General features: G+C 35.9%; 2 protein-coding genes across 2 annotated transcripts in view; both read right to left on the bottom strand.

Annotated features, from left to right (window-relative positions):
- The window catches only part of LOC121409272 (phosphatidylinositol 4-kinase alpha-like), a 35,705-nt gene extending 33,900 nt beyond the window's left edge, over positions 1-1,805 (bottom strand). Inside the window, exons 1-3 of the mRNA XM_041601162.1 lie at positions 1,692-1,805; positions 867-989; positions 238-331 (exon numbers count right to left, since the gene is read on the bottom strand). Of these exons, the coding sequence (XP_041457096.1) occupies positions 238-331; positions 867-989; positions 1,692-1,778 (304 nt within the window). The 5' untranslated portion in view covers positions 1,779-1,805. The remainder of the gene's footprint in view (positions 1-237; positions 332-866; positions 990-1,691) is intronic.
- Positions 1,806-6,851: 5,046 nt separating this feature from the next.
- On the bottom strand, positions 6,852-18,200 carry LOC121409271 (dynein regulatory complex subunit 2-like). Its single transcript, XM_041601161.1, has 9 exons — positions 18,063-18,200; positions 15,299-15,468; positions 14,512-14,764; positions 12,877-13,100; positions 11,034-11,231; positions 10,251-10,469; positions 9,517-9,669; positions 8,877-9,094; positions 6,852-8,033 (listed from the first exon to the last, which is right to left on the bottom strand). Exons 2-9 carry the CDS (start codon positions 15,446-15,448, stop codon positions 7,946-7,948), a joined length of 1,503 nt encoding a protein of 500 aa, XP_041457095.1. The 5' UTR covers positions 15,449-15,468; positions 18,063-18,200; the 3' UTR covers positions 6,852-7,945.
- Between the last annotated feature and the right edge of the window lie 2,837 nt (positions 18,201-21,037).

The following is a 21,037-nucleotide window of genomic DNA, read 5'->3' as shown; positions in this document are numbered from 1 at the left end:
TGGTCAGTATACTGACCACTCATTGTAATCTTCACAATGATCCCGATATTTATCAATGGTTAAAATCAATAGACAGAAACCCAATCAACATTCTTTTCTACAATAGCCTTGACATATTGGTGAATAAGCTCTGTATTCCTTCAGTACAAACTTCCACATGCTTTGACAATTAGGTGAAATTATGTGAAACTTTGCCCAGGGAAATAGTAAAGCATGTATTGAAAAGACAACCTTTACCTTCAATAACTCTATATCCTGTTTCTTCAATCCACTGTGCATTGGGTAGGCATCTCACAAGATTAATAATATATGGTACCAACTCATCTTTGAACTGCAAAATAAAAAGAACATAAAGATACAATCTTTGCAACACATAGAACATATTGTCTAAATAGTTTTATTGAAAAAAAAATTAGTACCGGTACTTAGGAATTAAAAACATTGTACCTTGCTAATTTAGAATTCGTGAATTTAAGCATTTCATGAATTCTGTGCTAAAAATGATACTTCCTCTAGAAAAAAAAGACAAATTATGTATTCTACATAAATTATGATGGCAATATAAATCGGGAAATGAGATTCCAACTCTCAACACAGCATTCTATTTGAACTTCTTATTTACAATTTTCCATGCAATCTATAATAAGAATGTAACAATTAAGCAAACTAAACATTTTGATACTAACTACTGTAAGAAGGAACTTGTCTTCAATCCCATAACAAATTAAGTATTAATGATCATAATAATCCTGTCATTTGAGACCTACATGTAAATATATAGAAGGGATATCTAATTCAAGTACTAATACATGGTTTACCCTAGATTTCCAGTATTCCCTTTACTGGTATTTTGAATCTGATTTTACCTTGAGATCTGATTCTAAAAGAAAGATTCCAAGTGCTACCATGGCATCTTGTCTGCGCTGGTCTATCCTGCATATTCCTCCCATATGTGGAATCTGGGGACACATCTGTAACAGTTGCTGCACCTACATCATTAACAAACATTTCATTATCAAGAAGGGCTAGTCCATCCCAACAAACTTGATTTGAACAAAAAGAAAAAAAATCAAACAAGCATAGGCCTAATGTTGAAAATTAATCAAAATCAGTAAATAAATTTAAGTAAATCAGTAACGTGATTTGCATACTGTCGCCAAGCCGAAGACAATGAAATCAAGATGGCAACGTAAACCCGGTGGCGAGTTTTTCCCGAACAATTTTTTCTTGTTTTTTGAATGAATTCTTGTTTAAAAATGAAATCAATATCGTAGAAATGTCGGAAATGAAGTTGTATCCAATCATTCCCATGTACATGAATTAGGGCTAACGTTAGATCTTAAAAGGAAACTGGAAAGAAGAAATCTCGGGGGCGAAAGTTTGAGGGTTTTTTTGCGGTACGTGTAGATGAATGATGAATTCAATCCCTGGCTTCGTTGAGAATAAGCATACGTTAGTAAATGATTTTTACTCTCTAGAGGCTTCCTGGCTAAGTGAGACAAAAAACAAGGTTTTCAATTTCTTGGATCACTGCCCTGGTTCAACAAACATGAATCTTTACGAATGGGACCTCATTTACGTTCACTGACATTAGCTGAATTTAACTATTTAACAGGTGTATTTTAAAAACTAGAATAACAGAAACCGAATATTTTGATACAGAAAAAAATTTGGCAAACATATTATCTTACCTTTGGCCATCTTAGGTCTTGGATTTGGGCTAATGATCTTGCTAAATGTAAAAGAGTTTCCGGGAAAAGCGCTCCGTTCGGTCCCATCTTCACTCCTTCTATTCAGTGGAGCTCTATTATAGCGCGCCCGTCTTCGTGACCACGCCCTCTCTCTATCTCAGCTGCCCTCGATCATCTTCCTCATCGAGCGCAGGGTTTGTTTGAATTGTTTCCCTCCCGGTTTCCCCTTAAAAAAACCCCAAAAATATCATTAACAAATATACATAATTTGTTTTATGTTTCTTTATCATAAACGGAAAAATGCAAAAAAGGGGAGATCAACAAAAAAAACCATGCAAAACAAGCTTATAGAATATAAGAAAATCCGATAGTGACTATATTTTTTTGAAACTGGCAAATACCCCCGCCAAAAAAAAAATGAAATTGTAATGTCAAAAACACTCTTTATGAATAACATGCCCACTGAACAGAATTCATATGTCTGTCTAGTATATAAAAAAAGAAGAAAATGACTATGAGCCAGCGCCTACTGGCTATTTCACAATTTGTTTGTTTTTATTTCCGTACATAAAACAACAAATACAAAGGGGGTTCAAAGTCAGTGGCGTACCGTGGGTCACAGCATTGGGGGGGCACCAGCACGCTCAGTTGTCAGGTATTCTGACCTAACAGAGATATTTTAAGGACATGCAGGATATGTATCTCACTGATTAAATAATGCGAGCGCGAAGCGCGAGCTGAAAATTTTTGATATTCAGAGCTAAAAAGGGACATTATAAGCAATTTTTTGTAATCATGATATGTAACTGTGTCGCTAAACAAACAATGCGAGCGCGAAGCGCGAGCTAATTTTTTTTATATATTGAACCTAATTAGAGAAATTTTTAGGACTATTTCAAAATCCATTAAGAGTATAAATATCTCACCACAGTCATCTAATGCTAGTGCCATCCTTTGCTGATTTTGTTAGAATTACATCTAAACACAGTCATGAAACACCTTTTGTAGTCACTGTAATCATGATTATCATACGCATTTAACTAATTAAATACTGCAAGCGCGAAGCGCGAGATGAAAATTTAGGAAATTTAGACCTGAAGAGGGGCATTCTAAGGCTTGTTTGTATGTATTCCTATAAGACCGAATGTATTTCACTAACCAAATGATGCGAGCGCGAAGCGCGAGCTGAATTTTTTTATTTATTGACCCCAAACATGGATATTTTAAGGACTATGCTTTTTGTGAATCCATTAAGAGTATACCTATCTCACCATAGTCATCTATTGCCAGTGCCAAGCGCTTGCCGATTTTGTTACAATTACATCTAAACACATGAAGTAGTTTTTGAAATCATCATTGTAATCATGAGTATCATACGCATCTCACTAATCAAATACTGCGAGTGCGGAGCGCGAGCTGAAAATTTAGGATATTCCGACCTGAAGAGGGGCATTTTAAGGCTTGTTTGTAAAAATTCACTAAGACCCTACGTATTTCACTAGCCGAATGATGCGACCGCGAAACGCGAGCTGAAAATTTTGATATTCAGATCAGGAAAATTGAAATTTTAAGGACTGATTTAAGGAGTTCATGAAGAGCAGAAATCTCACCAATTCACTAATGCGAACGTTAGCACGGACAGGAAATGTTCTATATTAAGACCTTAAAATAGGGCAATCACTTTAAGTAGTCATGAAAAATAAGAATATGTCACTACATAAAGCAATAATAACTCGAATTGCGAGGAAATAGATTTGTGTATATTGATTTGAAAACGGGAGGTTTTAGTACAACAGGATTATATATCTCGTAAAACAGTCTATGCGAGCACCAGGAACAATGAAACAAATAATGTTTCATAAAGTAATGAAAAAATGCTTCTTATGTAATATAACATACAACATAATATAATATAACATTATAATGAACAATAATCTCTTCTTTCCCCACTACGTTTCTCCTCCCTTTTCCCTCTTTTTCTCCCTTTCCCCGTTTTTTTTTTTTTTTGGCCAGCCGATTGGGGGGGCACGTGCCCCCCCATGCCCCCCCCGTAGTTACGCCACTGAAAGTACATGTAATATACATACAAAATACATAAATAATGATATTATATGGTCAAGGTTAGAATGCCGTAATAAATGGTAAGGATAAAAAGTAGCACATGGAGTGGAGCTCACCCGTGCATCGAAATTTAACTCAAATTTCATTTTCAGCCCAGTTGACACTGTAGTGAATTAATTTATTGGTGATCATGTAAATCTAGGAAACAGAATTGAAATTGATGAAGAAATCACATAGAAGAAGCATTTTTCGCGATTTATGAATAAATTTCGTATAAATTAGCACACTGAATAATTTTCTAGTCAAAATTTCTAAATTCTGTGTAGAACTTTGATCACCTCATATAGCTTCCAGATGGATAAACAAATTCAAAATCAGTCAACAATATAGATAGAGGGGCGAGTCCACTTTATTTTTCACGCTCTAATCTGGAATCGTCATTTCTTTAGCAGGAAGGTCGTGCTTTAGGATGTATAAAGGGTCTTTCTACCTACTTTATTTTCGGCGAGAACATGCATAGTTTTGGCAAAAATGGGTAAAGAAAATTTTCGCTGCAAGGCAAACCACACCCTGGGGCAAATTCGCCCATATAGACAGTACAAAATGATATGTTCAAATTTACCAAATTTTTTCACTATTCGAACAATCGACTTCTAGATAGTTCTATAATCCATGAAAAGTTATCATGATTCTGAAACACTTGCATGTCATGTCGATGTACATATTTTTTATTGTGTAGATAAAGGTGGGACGGACCTGCCCCGTCGCAAAATGAAAGGAGCGAACTAGCCCCCACCCCCGCGGGCAGAAAATTTCTTTTCTCTTGTTTTTCGCAAAATGTACATTTTGAAGTATCAAAGGCATATATATTTCAATATGCAAATATCACACCTTTCTAACAAAATGAAATATTATAACTGCATTCATGAGTGTCTGTAAAAAAAAAGAAAGAAAGAAATTTGATTAAAAAAAACACATTGAATGGCCTCGAAATGGACGAGTCGCTGCTAATTTTCGGGAATTCCGAGCAGATGACCTCTAGCCAAGGTATGTTGCTACCTTGGGCAGGTTAACATATCGTCAACAAAACCTATACATCCGTCATGCACAGCAAAGTGATCAAGTGGTGAGTGGCGGACTTGCCCCGGGGGCCGATTAGCCAAAAATTCCAATTGACCATTTTAGAAGAATATATCTCTGTTTCTTGCGCGTGAGTTCGATTTTATACAGACTTTCTCATATCAATATCATCATTATCTGCTTTCCTGATTGAGATCCTACTGCATACTTTTCACATGAGTGCAGAAACCCGCCCCTAGCTTAGGCCTCGATCTTTACTGCCTATTGCCATATAATGCATGTTTTCAGGGCCGGCAATCCTGGGCACCATATGCCACACCCATCACTTTATGAAGCGCCGAAAAGACGGTCCCTTTCTCTCCGATATGTCTACCTAGGTTACAAACTTGTTCAGGAACCCTTTTTATCTTAAAACCCGTTTTATGTATGATGACCCTTTGCATCTCATAAGTGCCCATTTTGCTCTTTTCATGCCCGTTTTCCTTATTTAGAATTTTATTCAGTGTCCTTATGCAAGTGCATCTTTTTGATTGAAAATTTCAAATGTATCTTGCCCCATTTAGATCATATTTTATTATAGTTAATTCCCATTCTGCATTGTGCCCCGTTCCCTCTGATCTGCTCGGTGACTTTTTGCTTTCAATTCAAGTCTTGTGCATCTTTTGAGAACGCGGTTCCAAAATTACACAATATTTTGTAAGCGCATGTCGGTCCAAAAATTGCTCAAAAATTTGATTACCTGTACACTCAATGCAAGCAGGCAACCAAAACTATATATTCATGATTATTTTTTTTCACTTTTGTTGGTTTAGATGGATTTATTTTATGTTATTTATAATCACAAAAGGGTCCCCGACGAAATTCATCGAAAAAACAATGAAAAACAAAGGTTGGAAAAAACAAGGGATTCCATCATTAGAAATTGAGAAAACAAGATAAATAGGAAATTATTTTTCAGCAATTTTTTTCTCCAGATTTTTGTTTGAACTGTAAGAACCAAAATCAGGGCAAATTTCATACGCTAATTTGCATAATTAATTAATAACATATATATGCAATTGATTTTTTGAAAATTTTACTATAGTCTTGTTTACATCCGGCTCTCAATAATTTTACTTCACTTTTTTTTTAAATTATAGTTAGATTATCTTTCAATCTGCAAACAAATCTCTTCTTAAAAAATGAGAAATACATGTAGAGCTGGAAGAATAATATTGAAAATTGACCCCTATTCACACACTTCTACCTCTCAAATTCATTCTGGGTTGGGACATTTTCCAAAAGAGAGAGTATACTCACTTGATATTATTCATGTATAAGATTAGTAACAACATGTACTGAATATATGAAAAATATGTTTCATACAAAAGCTACTCCTTACCCTCTTCACTAACATATCCAGCATCAACTATGACAAAGAAATGTATGGGCCCATGCACAAACATGATAGAGTCATCGTTGTCCCCAGACAATTGGGCCCATGAAATTCTTTGTAAGATCTGATGCTGGATACATGCCATGCTCTTAGAAATGAAAAAAATACATTTGCCAATAACTAGAAGCAATAGTAGTAAAAGATCTTTCTCCTACAGATCGAGCTGCCTCTGAATTGAGAACCCCTTATTACATGCGTAATGTCACAACTTTCAAGCTTTAACCTTAGAATAAAAGGCATTCATAATAAATTTTAAAAAAAGTAATCATTTACAGAATTTTTTTTTTATACTGGCTGTAGTTTATGTGGTAAAAAATTTGCGTGCCAAATTTTGCTGCGATCCCGTGAACCGAGGCCAATATTAGAAGGGGGGCCATACCAACCAAACAAACAAGCGACCAACTAACCAACCAATCCATCAACCAACCAATCAATCAATCAAACCCTCTATAAGAGATACCAGTCAACTGGTCTCCCATATTCATCCTTCACAGATTTAAAAGTACACACCAATCACACCATCAAGACATTAATTCAAAAGTAGTCAATATTCTCAATAACATAGTATTCAATCGGTTGATATTCTATACAATCATCTTTTAATATGTGTCTCTATATACATGTATATCAATTCACATAAAACATTCAAAAATCCTTCCACATAAAAATTTGCATTAGGTTTTCCAGAGTCTTGAGATTGAAGTAAACTAATATACACATAATAGCAACGGAAATTAATCACATTAAGTTATCAATATTTGTATGTGTAATTCATATAAATAAATAAGAAATAGTCTGATAAATAGAAACTGTGACTCTCTTGCAAATATGATATTATAAGATATTTAAAAAATAATATATTTCTTTTGAGTTTGAGTGATTTCATTGATGATCATGTAAAAAGTTAAATGCTTACACACTATCTGTATTCAGTCTTAATAGATTACTAATTTAAAATATTTTGTTGTTGCTTGATGGAAACTAGTTTTTTTATTCGCCAAAACAATGTTTTCTCTTTAACTTACAAGTAATGAAAACCCTGAACTATGATGAATACACTGAAAATATTTTTGCATTAAGAGTAAATCATGGTGTAAACAAATAGTGGGCTGACCTCACTTTTACTTGAGACTTTTTGATACACATGTTCACTAGTGGACCGCCACATAAATATGCTATTATAGTCTGCCTTTGTGTTAAGGGCCTACAAAATCGATGGAGTGGAATACTGCGATATACAGATCACAGTACACTGCCTGTCCACTATTCTGTCAAAAGACACAATTTGGGGGCAATTATTGTAACAAACAGTTCATAAGTTATGCAGTGTATTGGGTTTGGTAATGCTTAGTGGCCTCACATTGCTTCACTTCACTAACTTCGTACACAAAGCATACTATACAGTCTACATATGACACCAAACATCAATCTTCAGCTTGAAGGCTAAAGAGTTCTTGATGAAAATACCCAAGTTTAGCACGGACATACAGTAACTCCTTCTGGGTAATGACAACAGAGAAGTTGCATTACATGTAAATCTATTTTCTCTTTAGTGAAAACCTCAGCATTACTGCATCTTCTGTATAAATCAAGAACACAAAAAGGAACTAAAAAACATCCCTCTTGAATTTATAATACATTTTTCATTGAATATATCATTCGTGAAGAATGCACCATTCTAGATTGTGTGTTTGATAACATGTGCAGCCTCCACTACTGTCTGAGTGGGTCGTTGCACTCTTGGGTCCATGATAGGTACAGCCATCCTGTCAAAAGAATTTGAAAAAAAAAATGAAAGTGTTAAATGACAGTCAGAATCAAATCATGAAGAAATGGAATCATTCTGAACTTAAAGGGATTTTTTATTGCACTTTATAATATGTGGGACATGCCACCATGTCAAACTAATGTACTTAAAGATCAGATAGAAAACTAATAACAGGATCTTAAAGTCCTAGATTAGATAAGGTCTTATGATTTTTAAAACCTCAACAAACATTGAAATACAGTTTACTTGTGGTTGGTCAATATATTACCCTTTGTTGTCTCCTTTTACTTTAAGATATACTAGCGCTGATTGCCATTCTGCCTTTGTCAGGGAGCACACATTTTTTTAAAATTTCAATGTGCAAAAAGATACAAATGAAGTAAAAGGATGAATTATACTCAATACCTCAATGTGCAATGTGAATAAAGCAGAATAAAACACATCAGAAAGGGGTGGGGACAGTTTGTGTGGAGCTATGGGTAAGATTGTCATGCCAATGAGTGAGAATGAAACTGAAGGGTAGGGCTAATTCTCTGACAAGATCATTCATATGAAGCAGTAGAAATAGATTTGTAGAGCTCAATAAGGCTTACCTTGAGAATGTTTTAGAATGAAAGGAAGGGAAAGGTCATTGCTGCATAAAGTATTTTCTCGTCAGGGAATTTATAGTATGATATAGAAAGCAGTAGAGATAGCTTTGGGAGCAATGCAAAGGATTCTCTCATAGAAGTAGAAGTATTGTATGAAGTGGGAGGGATTTGCTTGTTTGATGCTGTATTAAGAATGATCCCATGCATCAAGGATGCAACCTAGCAGGAAGGTAACATGATTTAATACTTACGGAGCATTGGTCTTCTGGTTGACAACAAAGAGTGGATTGACTTGGCTGAGGATCTCATCATTCACTGAGATACCATCAAGATACTGCTTCAGGACAGTCCTGAGACGTTGGTTCTCCATCGTAAGGGTGGATCGCTCCTTATCCAAGGCAACCTTGTCCAGGAGGGCCTTGTTATAGCGCTTCCAGAAGTTCTCCAGGGATTGGTATTCATGCATGATCTGATGGTAAAGGAAGATGAGAAGTGTTCATAGTGATGATTCACTGCTGTCTTGGACATGAGGTGATGGCTAGAATATGTTAGTGATGGGTGTCAGGTTATTTAGTAGTATCATTAAGTTAAGCCCTGTTATACTGCTTTGAGAACTTGATAAAAAAAATAACTGTTGATACAGGTTCAAGGAAACAAAATGTGACTTGCAATATTCATGAGACTGCCTGTACTAGATGCAATAGAACCTGTAAGCTAGTCTTCAATATCAAAGTATCCTACACACAGTGCATCTTCAACATCTTTTATTGGCTTTCAAAATATCAGCTTATAACATGATACAAGAAGCACATTTCCGTCATGGAAGTATATAGTCTTCTAATCGTCATGCAAGTATCAAACTATTTATGGACAATACAAAGGATAGTATACCTCTGCAAGTTGTTCTGACGGGGGTTCTGCTACTGCTGCAGCAACATCCTCCTGTTCTTCTGCTGTTAAACTGGATGCATAGAAGGGAAGAACCTTCTCCTCTTCAGTTTCCAGTTTGCGGCTCATCTCTGCCAACTTCAATATCCTCTCACCCTGTAGTAATATGCAGAAAATAAGAGAAAAAATGTATAATACAACAATTGACAATACCATAGCTTGCTTGCCATCAATTAAGTTTTCTATTAAGAAAGGAATATATAATCAGAGTGATTGCTATGTAAAAGCAGACATCCATGTAACATACTGGCAATAAATGAAATATTTGAAGAGAGAAAAAATAAGAGATACTTCTATGTTACGATTCCATAGAAAAATTTAATAACCATATATTGTAAGGACTGCAAAACATTATTTGTTTGGTAAATCTGATCTATTAGAATTCTTTAACCAGCATTTGAGCCTTTATTTCTTTTGTGTTGTACATGCATTTTCCTATTATTGCAAACATATTTTCCAAAACTACTAAAACAAAACAAAGAGATAACAATATATTGTCATGTTTAATATAATTTAAACATTCTATTTGATTATATTTAACAAAATATGCCCAATGCAACATTGAAAAAATGTGTTGGCATCCTACATTTTCTAAGAAGACCAGCCTAGGCATGAATTAGATCAATTCATATTTGAGAATGCATGATAGCTTAGTAGCTTGCTAACACTACACTAACCATGTCAAGTTTCCTTTTCACTTCTTTGATAGACGCATTGCTTTCTAATGTCAGTTTTGTTAGCCTTGATCTTTCATTTTCCCGAAAGTTATTCATCTGGCTTTTGAGTTCATGGAAATGTTGAGCAATAACCTCCCTCTGCTCTCTCAAATCTCGATTTCTCTCTTCACTTTCTCTTGAGTTCTGGGACATCTTAGCTTTAAGAGATGCAATATTGTCCTGCAAACAAGGAGAAAAACGTATTAATGACAGTTATCTCAAAAGGTATATTTTACGGCTAACTATCTATAACGCACAGTCGATGAGAGACCACACATTGTATTGGTCAATTCACTTCCCCTATAAATAAAATATATTTTTCTTTTTAATAAAGTATTGGCAACCAACTTGGTAATATAATAAAAGTGATTTGTGCATCATCTGATGTGACTTACAATGACACTTAATTTAAGAATTTTTGTAAAACGTTGAAAATACTATTAGTTATTTATATTGAGAATACTCACTTGTAAAGATTACATCTTTGACCAGTGCAAAACTTTATTTTCATAAAAGATTTAATATAAAAAAAACACATCATAATCAATAGAACCAAATAAATAAAAGAAAAACAGGAAGGTCTTCATTACTTTACTTTGGAAAAGACCCCCCCCCCCCTCCCACACATTTATGAGATTTAGAAAAAATGTTTGATTTTTAAGGCATTTAAAGCAAAAACTCAATACAAGTATTCCAACAAGTTATGAAGAAAACAGATAATAAAGTATGATATGCATGGCTTACTGATATTCTTTGCAATTTGCGCATCTGCATCTCAATTTCCTTTGCACTCTTCTCATCTTTATCCTTGAGTGTTTCAAAGGCAGCCTTTCTTTCTTCTGTTGATTCTTGGTAGCTCTTAAGGGCTTGTTGAAACTGGGCCCAGAGGTCTTCTACCTGGCCTTCAAGCTGGAGACGCAATGCATGCTTCTCTTCCAGGTTCTACAATATACACAATGAAATCATAGAAGAGATCTGAGTCTAGAAATTCTTGAACTCATGCAGAATTCATGACCTCAGTATTCAAGATACAGCTTGTGATCGTTATAGATCCATTACTGGTTATTAAACACATATGTGCACTTTAACATGAAAACAAACAATCAATTTTACCTTCTTACTACCAAGCATACCGGCAGGCGATTTCATAATTTCATACTTGGTCCCTCTAGGGAGGAGCCAGATGAGCCTCTATCATAGGCTGCAGTACAAAATTAGAAATTTGAGGGATAATTACTGCCTGTGATAACAAATTTCCAAAGACTTATACTTGATATCAACCATAAGATTAATTGTATTGTCCATGACATAGGACACTGGTGTTCACAAAGATTAAAGAAGTTTTTCCCAGACAAATAACAGCAAGCTCATTGGTCATAGATCAATATTTCTATACATGACTTTAATTCGCAAGGAGCTTTAAGCACACATTTCCTGAGATACTGGCCATGAAGAAAAAGAAAAACAAGTGGAATGCCTCTGGCCGTCTCACCTGCATCATGCAGTTCAATATAGCAGCAGTGCTGACTTTGAAAACTACTCTAACTCGCACAAGATGTTTAGTGATACATGGTTACTCTTATGTCAACTTTTTATGAACTAGACCAATAAACTTACAGAGATATGATGGTTATTCAACAAAAAAACCCAACATGGCCAAAGTTCATTGACCTTACATGACCTTTGACCTTGATCATGTGACCTGAAACTCGCACAGGATGTTCAGTGATACTTGATTACTCTTATGTACAAGTTTCATGAATCAGATCCATAAACTTTCAAAGTTATGATGGTAATTCAACAGATAACCCAATTCGGCCAAAGTTCATTGACCTTTGACCTTGGTCAAGTGACCTGAAACGCGCACAGGATGTTCAGTGATACTTGATTACTTTAATGTCCAAGTTTAATGAACTAGATCAATAAACTTTCAAAGTTATGATGGTAATTCAACAGATACCCCCGATTCGGCCAAAGTTCATTGACCCTAAATGACCTTTGACCTTAATCATGAGACCTGAAACTTGCACAAAATGTTCAGTGATGCTTGATTACTATTATGTCCAAGTTTCATGAATCAGATCCATAAACTTTCAAAGTTATGATGGGAATTCAACAGATATCCCCAATTCGGCCAAAGTTCATTGACCCCAAATGACCTTTGACCTTGGTCATGTGACGTGAAACTCATGCAGGATGTTCAGTGATACTTGATTAACCTTATGTCCAAGTTTCATGAACTAGGTCCATATATTTTCTAAGTTATGATGACATTTCAAAAACTTAACCTCAGGTTAAGATTTTGATGTTGATTCCTCCAACATGGTCTAAGTTCATTGACCCTAAATGACCTTTGACCTTGGTCATGTGACATGAAACTCTAATAGGATGTTCAGTAATACTTGATTAACCTTATGGCTAAGTTTAATGAACTAAGTCCATATACTTTCTAAGTTATGATGCCATTTCAAAAACTTAACCTCAGGTTAAGATTTGATGTTGACGCCGCCGTCGCCGTCGGAAAAGCGGCGCCTATAGTCTCACTCTGCTATGCAGGTGAGACAAAAAACACAACAAAAAGAAATACCTTATTCTTGATTTCATCTCTAAGACTCTGGAAATCCTGTCTTGCATCATTCTCTCTCTCAGTACAGTTTTGCTCCATTGCAAAGAGAATGTCTTGGAGATCATTCAGCTCTCGTTTGTGTTGCTCAATGATCAGCGCCCTCTCTGTGTCAAATTCTTTCTTCAGGATCTCCAGCTCATCAAGATATTCTGATTTCAGGATCTGTAGTCTGCTCTTTTGAAGGTCTGTAATGCCAGGATTCAACAGAATATATTTTGTTCATTCAAATGTTACAATGTCACCTTAACATTATTCATTATGTCAAAGTGGAAACATCCAAATTACATCTCTTTTATTGATGTGATTTGTCTGGAAAAGGTTATAAGTTTCTAAAATTCTACAACACATTATTGCATTGATCATACAGGGAGTATTTGATATTAAGGGAAAAAAGATTTCTTCCACCTAAATAAGTAGTTGATTTGAATGAATAGAGGAAAACTACATGTAATCAAACAAGCAACATGCTGAAAATTTCATCAAAACTGGATGCAAAATAATAAAAACATTACAATTGAAAGATTCACTTTCAAAGATAATATTTCTTGGAGGGTATAATCTGAAACAAGGTTTGCTTCCTCCCGAACATGTGGAATTTCTATTGTTGGAATGTATTATTATTAAAAAGGAGCTTCATAAAAGTCAAATATGCAAAATATTCCATAATTCATACAATACAATAACAAAATAAATGGTGTGTGACATCAGCAGGGGCCTGTTTCATAAACAGTTAAAACTGTTGTAACTTTGTTATTATGGCAACTACCATGGTAACCTTGATTTTGATTGGTGGCTGAGCCCTGTTGCCATGGTAATTGCCATAATGGCAAAGTTACAAAAGTTTAAATCCATTATGAAAAGGGCCCCAGCTCCCTCATTTGCATATCACCATGTTGTCCATATGACTGTTCTGTGCTTTTAAAGTCTCAAAACTTTCTTATATTATGCCAGATTTTTAAACAAATTCTCAGTGTTTTCTGTTTGATTGATTTTTCTCATTTTATTCTAATCAACTTTTGGTGGGGTGGACTTGCCCTTTAATATATTTTACATTCTTACTTTCGAAGATATACAGCATGATATAAAAATGGCGGATAGGCGAAAGACATTGACTGCTTAGTCTAGAACGATGTCCAAAAAGCCCCAAAATTATCGATACAACTTCATCCCACCCTAAATTACTGCTAATAACATGAAAGGTGAGGATGTATTTATGCTAAATATGTTTGTTAAAAGATGTCATATAATCGTTTACATCCGATGAACATGGATTTTAAAGCGTTCTTGGTACAGTAGCAGATACAAATTTTGACCAACACGAGAATTGTGTCATCACTATAATGCATAAATAATGCGTATTGATTGTTATTTTGTCGATAGTTATCGATATCGGTAAGATATTTTTAGCGATATATCAACAGAGAAATTTCTTAATGATAACAGCCCTAATGAATACACCAGTGCATTATTTGTAATATTGTTTCTTTAACAGATTAATTTCAAATTGCCAACTATCCACAAGGTTGATATAGAAGCCTTTTGATCTTCTTGTGGACAGTCAGTCAACAATGAAATTATCAATTGAAGTCAACTCACCAACAAGTCCATCCATATTCTGGAGATGACTCCTTAGCCCCATGGCATACTGTTCTTCTGCTTCCTGCAGGTCTTTCACCAATGATTTGATGACACTGTCTTTCCTGTCCACCACACGCTCAAAGGTTTGACTGAGAATCTCAATATCATTCTTGAGTTCCCTTGACTTAGCAGCACGCATGATGTTTCTCCACTGGTGAGTAATCTTGTACATGTTGAACCGGGTATTCCTCTCCTCTTTCACAAGTTTATCCTAGAAAATGTAAACAATATGATATTCATAACAATCTACACATCTCTGATTACTACTAGTTACACATACATTCTATCCAGCAACTTCAATCTGACACCTTCATTTTCCCTATCATTGTAATAAATTGCATCTTGCATGATACCTTTAGTTTTAAATCTATCTAATAGAAATTCTTCTACATAATCTGTCTCCTCCATTGCTGAAAATTCTAGCAGATTATAGAAATCCTTGTAGTCTGTCTAAACGCTATACAAAACCCATCAGGACACACTAGTAAATTCTTGTTTACCAGTAAATAAAGATAGAAAATCTGTGTTTAATTCCTTATTTTTCATGTGAAAATTCATTGAATTTATTTTTGCAAAACAGAATTATGACAAAATAGAATTTTCAATTTAGACCAAGGTATAAAAATAAATTTTCACAGAAAGAAATCACTGTACATTCAAAAATGTAAAAAAAAAATGAATTTAAAGGACTGGAACAGAAAGGGAGAGATAGAGCTCTAGAGAGAAAAAGAAAATCAGACCTTACCTTTAGAAATTGATTAAGCATATCCTCTTTCTTTTTCTGCATTTCCTTCTCTGCAAGCTCTTTCTGTTCAAGATATAATATTCTTTCTTCCTCTGTCATTTTAGCAAGTTTTCCCTTCTTGGCCGACTTTCCTTTCTTCTTTGGTGCCATGTTGAATCTTCTTCAGGTTTCTAAAGAATGTAAAATTTTTTTAAATGAAAAAAAAAAGAACAAAAACTGAAGACTAGATTTTAAAGTTACTGATCTTAGTTAACAGTTGTGGCTCTTCACCTCTTGATACCACACTAAAATCAGGCATCATCATAATCATCATCATCCATTTAAGTACAGTCCACCAGGTTGGTGTATGATCGTACTAGTAGAGGAAAAAGTTCCATATGCACCCCCCCCGCCAAAAATAACAAAAGATTATTCACTTCAGATTCGTCTATCATTTCTTTACTGTTGCTTACCTTAGTAGGGACTCAAACTCACCTCGTTTTATCTGCAGTCAAGACCTTTCCCGCTATGCCAGCAAGAAGTGCTGATACCGGAAGGGGTATTTCAATGATTATCAGCTGATAGTTTGACTAGTCCGACTCATAGAGCCTTTACTGACTAAATAAACCAATGTCTATGGACAATTACACGCACTAGATCCTGCTCAAAATTTGAATGGGGATTATAGTAAAATGTCAGAAATTGTTGAATAAATCCCCAGAAACGACGGTTATTCCTGTCTAGTAATTTACTTAAAGGGGTGGTCCAGGCTGAAAATATTTATAGCTTAATACACAGAGTACTCACTGAGCAAAACGCTAAAAATTTCATCAAAATCGGATAACAAATAATAAAGTTATTGAAGTTTAAAGTTTAGCAATATTTTGTGAAAACAGTCGTCATGAATATTCATTAGGCGAGCTGATGTCACATCTCCACTTTCCGTTTTCTTATGTTATTACATAAAATCATATTTTTTTCATTATTTCATACTTGTGTGAATAAAATGTCTCCCTTATATAATGAAATAAGTCACACAGCAATAAATATCTAATGCACTAAATCAGTTGTCAATCCAATTTTTCTAGTTCTTGGAGGAAAAAATTTGAATAAACCTAATTTCATATAATAAAATACAAAAGAACAAGTGGAGACGTGGCATCATCAGCCCACCTAATGAATATTCATGATGACTGTTTTTACAAAATATTACTACTAAACTTATTTTTGGCATTTTGCTTAATGAATTCTACTTTATTAAGCTATAAATACTTTCAGCCTGGACCACCCCTTTAAAATGTGTTTCACATGGCGCATCATAATGAATGGGCGACACGAACAACGATTCTTGCAAAGACCCTTTCATGCAATCAGCCCCAAAACTCTGTTGCCATGTTGTTATTGCCATCATTATTTGAAGAAAAAAAAGGTTAACAAATGTTTAATTTAAGGCAGTGTATACAGCCACACGCGTGTGTCTTTACCATCCAGCCACACGCGTGTGGTTATATCCAGAACACCTATCTGTGGATACCGCCACACGCCGCCAGTAATAACAGTAAAACACGTACCGCGGTATGTAGGTCTGACCGTCTATATCACGATCAAAATAACCTCATTTCTTCATTAAATTCTTACATTCTAAACCCCTTTGATTTCTTTAAATCGTTTCAATTTCATTCTCACCATCTTCTTTCCTTGCTTTTCTTGTCTTGTTACAAAAGGCCGCCTGTTAAATAGCAAATTTCCACACTTTTTCTACTTGTGTCGATTCTCTACTGAATCTAGGCTATGTATGCGTACGTACGAAACCCAAACTGTGTATGTCTCGTCTACTATACTGCGCTGCGCTAACGCTGTATGGGTCTGCCACCGCGACGCAGGAAGCCAGAATCGACACAAGTAGAAAAAGAGAATTTGCTGTTAAACAGACGACCGTTTGTAACAAGACAAGAAAAGCAAGGAGAGAAGACGGTGAGAATGAAATTGAAACGATCTAAGGATATCAAAGGGGTTTAGAATGTAAGAATTTAATGAAGAAATGAGGTTATTTTGATCGTGATATAGACGGTCGGACATACGTGTTTTACTGTTATTACTGGCGGCGTGTGGCGGTATCCACAGATATGTGTTCTGGATATAACCACACGCGTGTGGCTGGATGGTAAAGACACACGCGTGTGGCTGTATACACTGCCTTAATTTAACTCCTCCAGATCAGACACTTTAGTTTAGAATTTCATACTCAGAGTATCAGTCCAAACAAAAATCATAACCTCCTCGGTGTAACTTAAGTTGAATAATGAATAAAGTCAAGCCGAGGCTATCTCACTCAGCTCCGCTGCCGAAGCTGCAGTGCATGTCCTTTGCTTTGGCTTTTCTTGTCCCTTAATTCTTAAGACAAGTTAAGTTAAACCTGTCAACTCTCACTAAGACTAGTCCTGCCTGTCTTTCAATCCCCCTGGACTTGACATTTACCACACTCATTGACCTAACTTTTGCAGTGATACCTGCCGATCTCCGAATAGCGGAGGAACTGAAACTGAAACGTGAGAGAGAGGGAGAGATGCGAAGGAATTATTCCCTTCGCCTCACGGTGTGGCTCACGAGGCTCATCCCCGCCGCATCCAGGGCCGGGGAGGAGCTTGGAATTATTCCGCTCTGTCTGGCCTGGCGCGGTCACTGCCTGAAAATCAGAACAGTGCAATGTTGTTTTGTAATTTGGGGCGAAATTCACGTAGATTAGAAGATATCAAGAAAAACATTGCATTTGAAATATACTTACGTTAACTTTGGAAATAACAAAAATCCTTCTTATCAGTTTAAATGTAAGATTCTTGAAATTTTCATACGATAAGACAGATTTCACAATCTCCACAAACGCATAGCAACAAACTGTTTACGCTTGATATCGCGATCGAACAACTTGTATTATCGGGATATCGCTGTCTTCCCTTCTGCTGAAGTTTGAAACCATTTTTAATGGTAAGACATTCGTGCTATTTGACGTCACAAGTTGCCGCTTATCTTTATCCTCCCAAGAAAAATTAAATTATAGTACGAGATGAACAATAATAACAAATCTGTGTGTCACTGGATGAAGTTAATGGTTCAAAATGAACACCATTTAGGGGGTAATATAACCTATTTGTATTAGCAATATCGGAATACGAATTTTGTTATGACACTGCCTTCTCTCCATTTGCTCCCTCAGGGAGATAATGCCCGTGCCCGGGGGGGGGGGAGTCTTCACATTCGTGACTAAAATGCGTTTAAAGGGGTGTTTTCCAGTTTTGGAACACCGATTTTAAAAAATAAGGGTGGTTTTGAAAAACTGGTCAATGATCAATCGCGGAATTGGAACCAAACGTGTTTAGGGTAGGCCGACTAGGCCCTGTGCCCCCCGGGGGGGGGGGGGCTTTTTTCCTCCTTGTCAGTTCTGAAAAACATTCAGGTTCTTCCCGATTGTGGTATTTTAACCCTAAGGCTGCAGTGGGGGGGGGGGGTTGCAATACCCATAGTTAGCAAGAAGACAAAACTTGTTTAGGGTCATATTTTGGCGATAAGTTGTTTAGGGGCCAAAATATGTAAATGAAGCTCGTGAAAAAAAAACTTGTTTAGGGGGTTATCATGCCCACAGAAAAAAAACTCGTTCAGGGGTAATATGGAAATAGCTTGTGGCCACGCATGTGTACAGCCCCCCCCCCCCCTCTGGGAGAAAATGCAATATCATGTCTGATTTTATCTTTCGTAACTGTAGGTTAAAGGACATGTCCATCACCCAAGCAAAAAAAAATGAAAAGAGAAAATCAAATGTTATAGGCATATAGCATGGACAGGTCCATGGTCCTACAAATTGGCGTAATACAGTGCCTGGTTCCCATCTCCTTTGTTACTTAAAGGAATACTCCAGGGTGCAGTGGCGTAGGTACGGGGGGCGCCGGGGGTAGAGCAAAAAAAAAAGGAAGAAAGAAAGAAGTATTCAACGAGCAAAATATGCATGATGTCACATTCCAACTTTTTCTTTTATATCTTATTATATTGAATTAGGTTTATTCATTTTTTGTCCTCCGAGAAGTAAAAAAAAATGGATTGACTGACAGCTGAAGGAGTGCATTAGAGTTAGACTATCAATTGCTGCAACTTTTTTTTGATATGGAGACATATAGGCCTGTTACTCAAAATTGTATCAAATAATGAAACAAGTTCATGTAATAACAAGTAATAGGGAAAATGTGGATGTGACATCATCAGCCCATCTAATGACGATGTGCATACACTGTATTCACATCATATTTCTAAACTTAAAAATCAATAACTTCGATATTTGTTATCAGATCTTGATGAAATTTCGAGCTCTTTTCTCTGTGAATGTTATTATCTTTAGGAATATAGATATTTCCCGAAGTACCCCTTTAATGCCACATCCGATGATGATAGCTGCCCGTGACAAATATTCTCATTAAGTCTTGGAATTTATTTGAATTCAAACAATATCTTGGTATTCAGTCTTGATAATTTTCTGTAAGTGATATGTCAAATTCAAGAGCAGATGATGAAACTTTAAGACGTGTGTTTTTCTTTTTGCCCGGGTCTTTTTGAAACTCAGAACTCTGTCAATTACTGACAGAAATATTTTTCTAGAATGCGCACGAGTGATGCCATTCAATTTTTCATCAAATTCTAACCGTTATAAGCTTTGCGGTAATTGGTCATCATGTCTATTGTACATTATTAAGTTATGATAAATCGTTGGCAATTCTCTGTTGTTGTTTTTCTGGGACACACTGTATAACTTATTTTTTCACTTTGAATTAACCTATATGCGGGAGAGATGAATCATATTTGATTTTTATTTTTTTATCAGATCCTAACCGTTAAGCTTTACGGTAATAGGTTATTTATATATTCTATTTCTTATTAAGTTATGATAAATCATTTAGTTGGCAATTCTCGGTTTCTTTTTTTTCTGTGCGGGACGCACTGTATATGTTTAGTCTGCTGGGCAAACCTTTCATTCCACTTAAGGGTCTGAATGTGCAGCCTACTCGTGCCTTGTGTGGCAAGGCTCTCGGTTTTGTATGTGCTAGTCTTTGCGTGGAGGCACACTTGTTGATCAAAGTTCCAATCAAGGTCTGTGCCTGCAGACTACTGTATGTTAGTACCATAGAGATATATTAATACTTTGCGTTATTAATAGGATTATATAACTCTATGGTTAGTATTGCGCTCCGATCCTTTGTATACTGTTACCCGGGGGGGGCCACTTCCATTCACGAGTGGATACCATGCGCGACCATGGGGTCTCGAAAAGCACCCTAAACACGTAATTTCCATATTCTGAAAATGCACCCCTTAACAAGTATTGGCGGGTGAAACCCTACCCTTAACAAGTATTGGAAACAAAACGATACTCTTGGCAAATATTCCCTGAAATGAACCCCTAAACAAGTACAGGAATGTTTTATTGTTACGGGTCCTTCGGTCGTCGGCTTTACCTTACTTTGGTTTAGTGCGACCCCACCTTCTACACCTCGCGCAAATAGGACTCTAAACACGTAGTTTTGGGGCAAAAAGGACATCCTTTATAAACATTTTAATTTTGTTTTATCATCCCCGCAAATTCGACCCTAAACACGTAATTTTCCTAGCGAAATAGATACCCTTTTTTCATTATTTTCGTGTTTTTGACACCCTTATCACGTTACGTACGTAACGTGCCCTATCGTGAAAAGGACATCCTTTTTACGTGTTTTTTTG

This window comes from Lytechinus variegatus, chromosome 2, assembly GCF_018143015.1.
Source record: "Lytechinus variegatus isolate NC3 chromosome 2, Lvar_3.0, whole genome shotgun sequence".
Taxonomy (NCBI): Eukaryota; Metazoa; Echinodermata; class Echinoidea; order Temnopleuroida; family Toxopneustidae; genus Lytechinus; species Lytechinus variegatus.
This window is presented reverse-complemented; position numbering and strand designations above follow the sequence as displayed.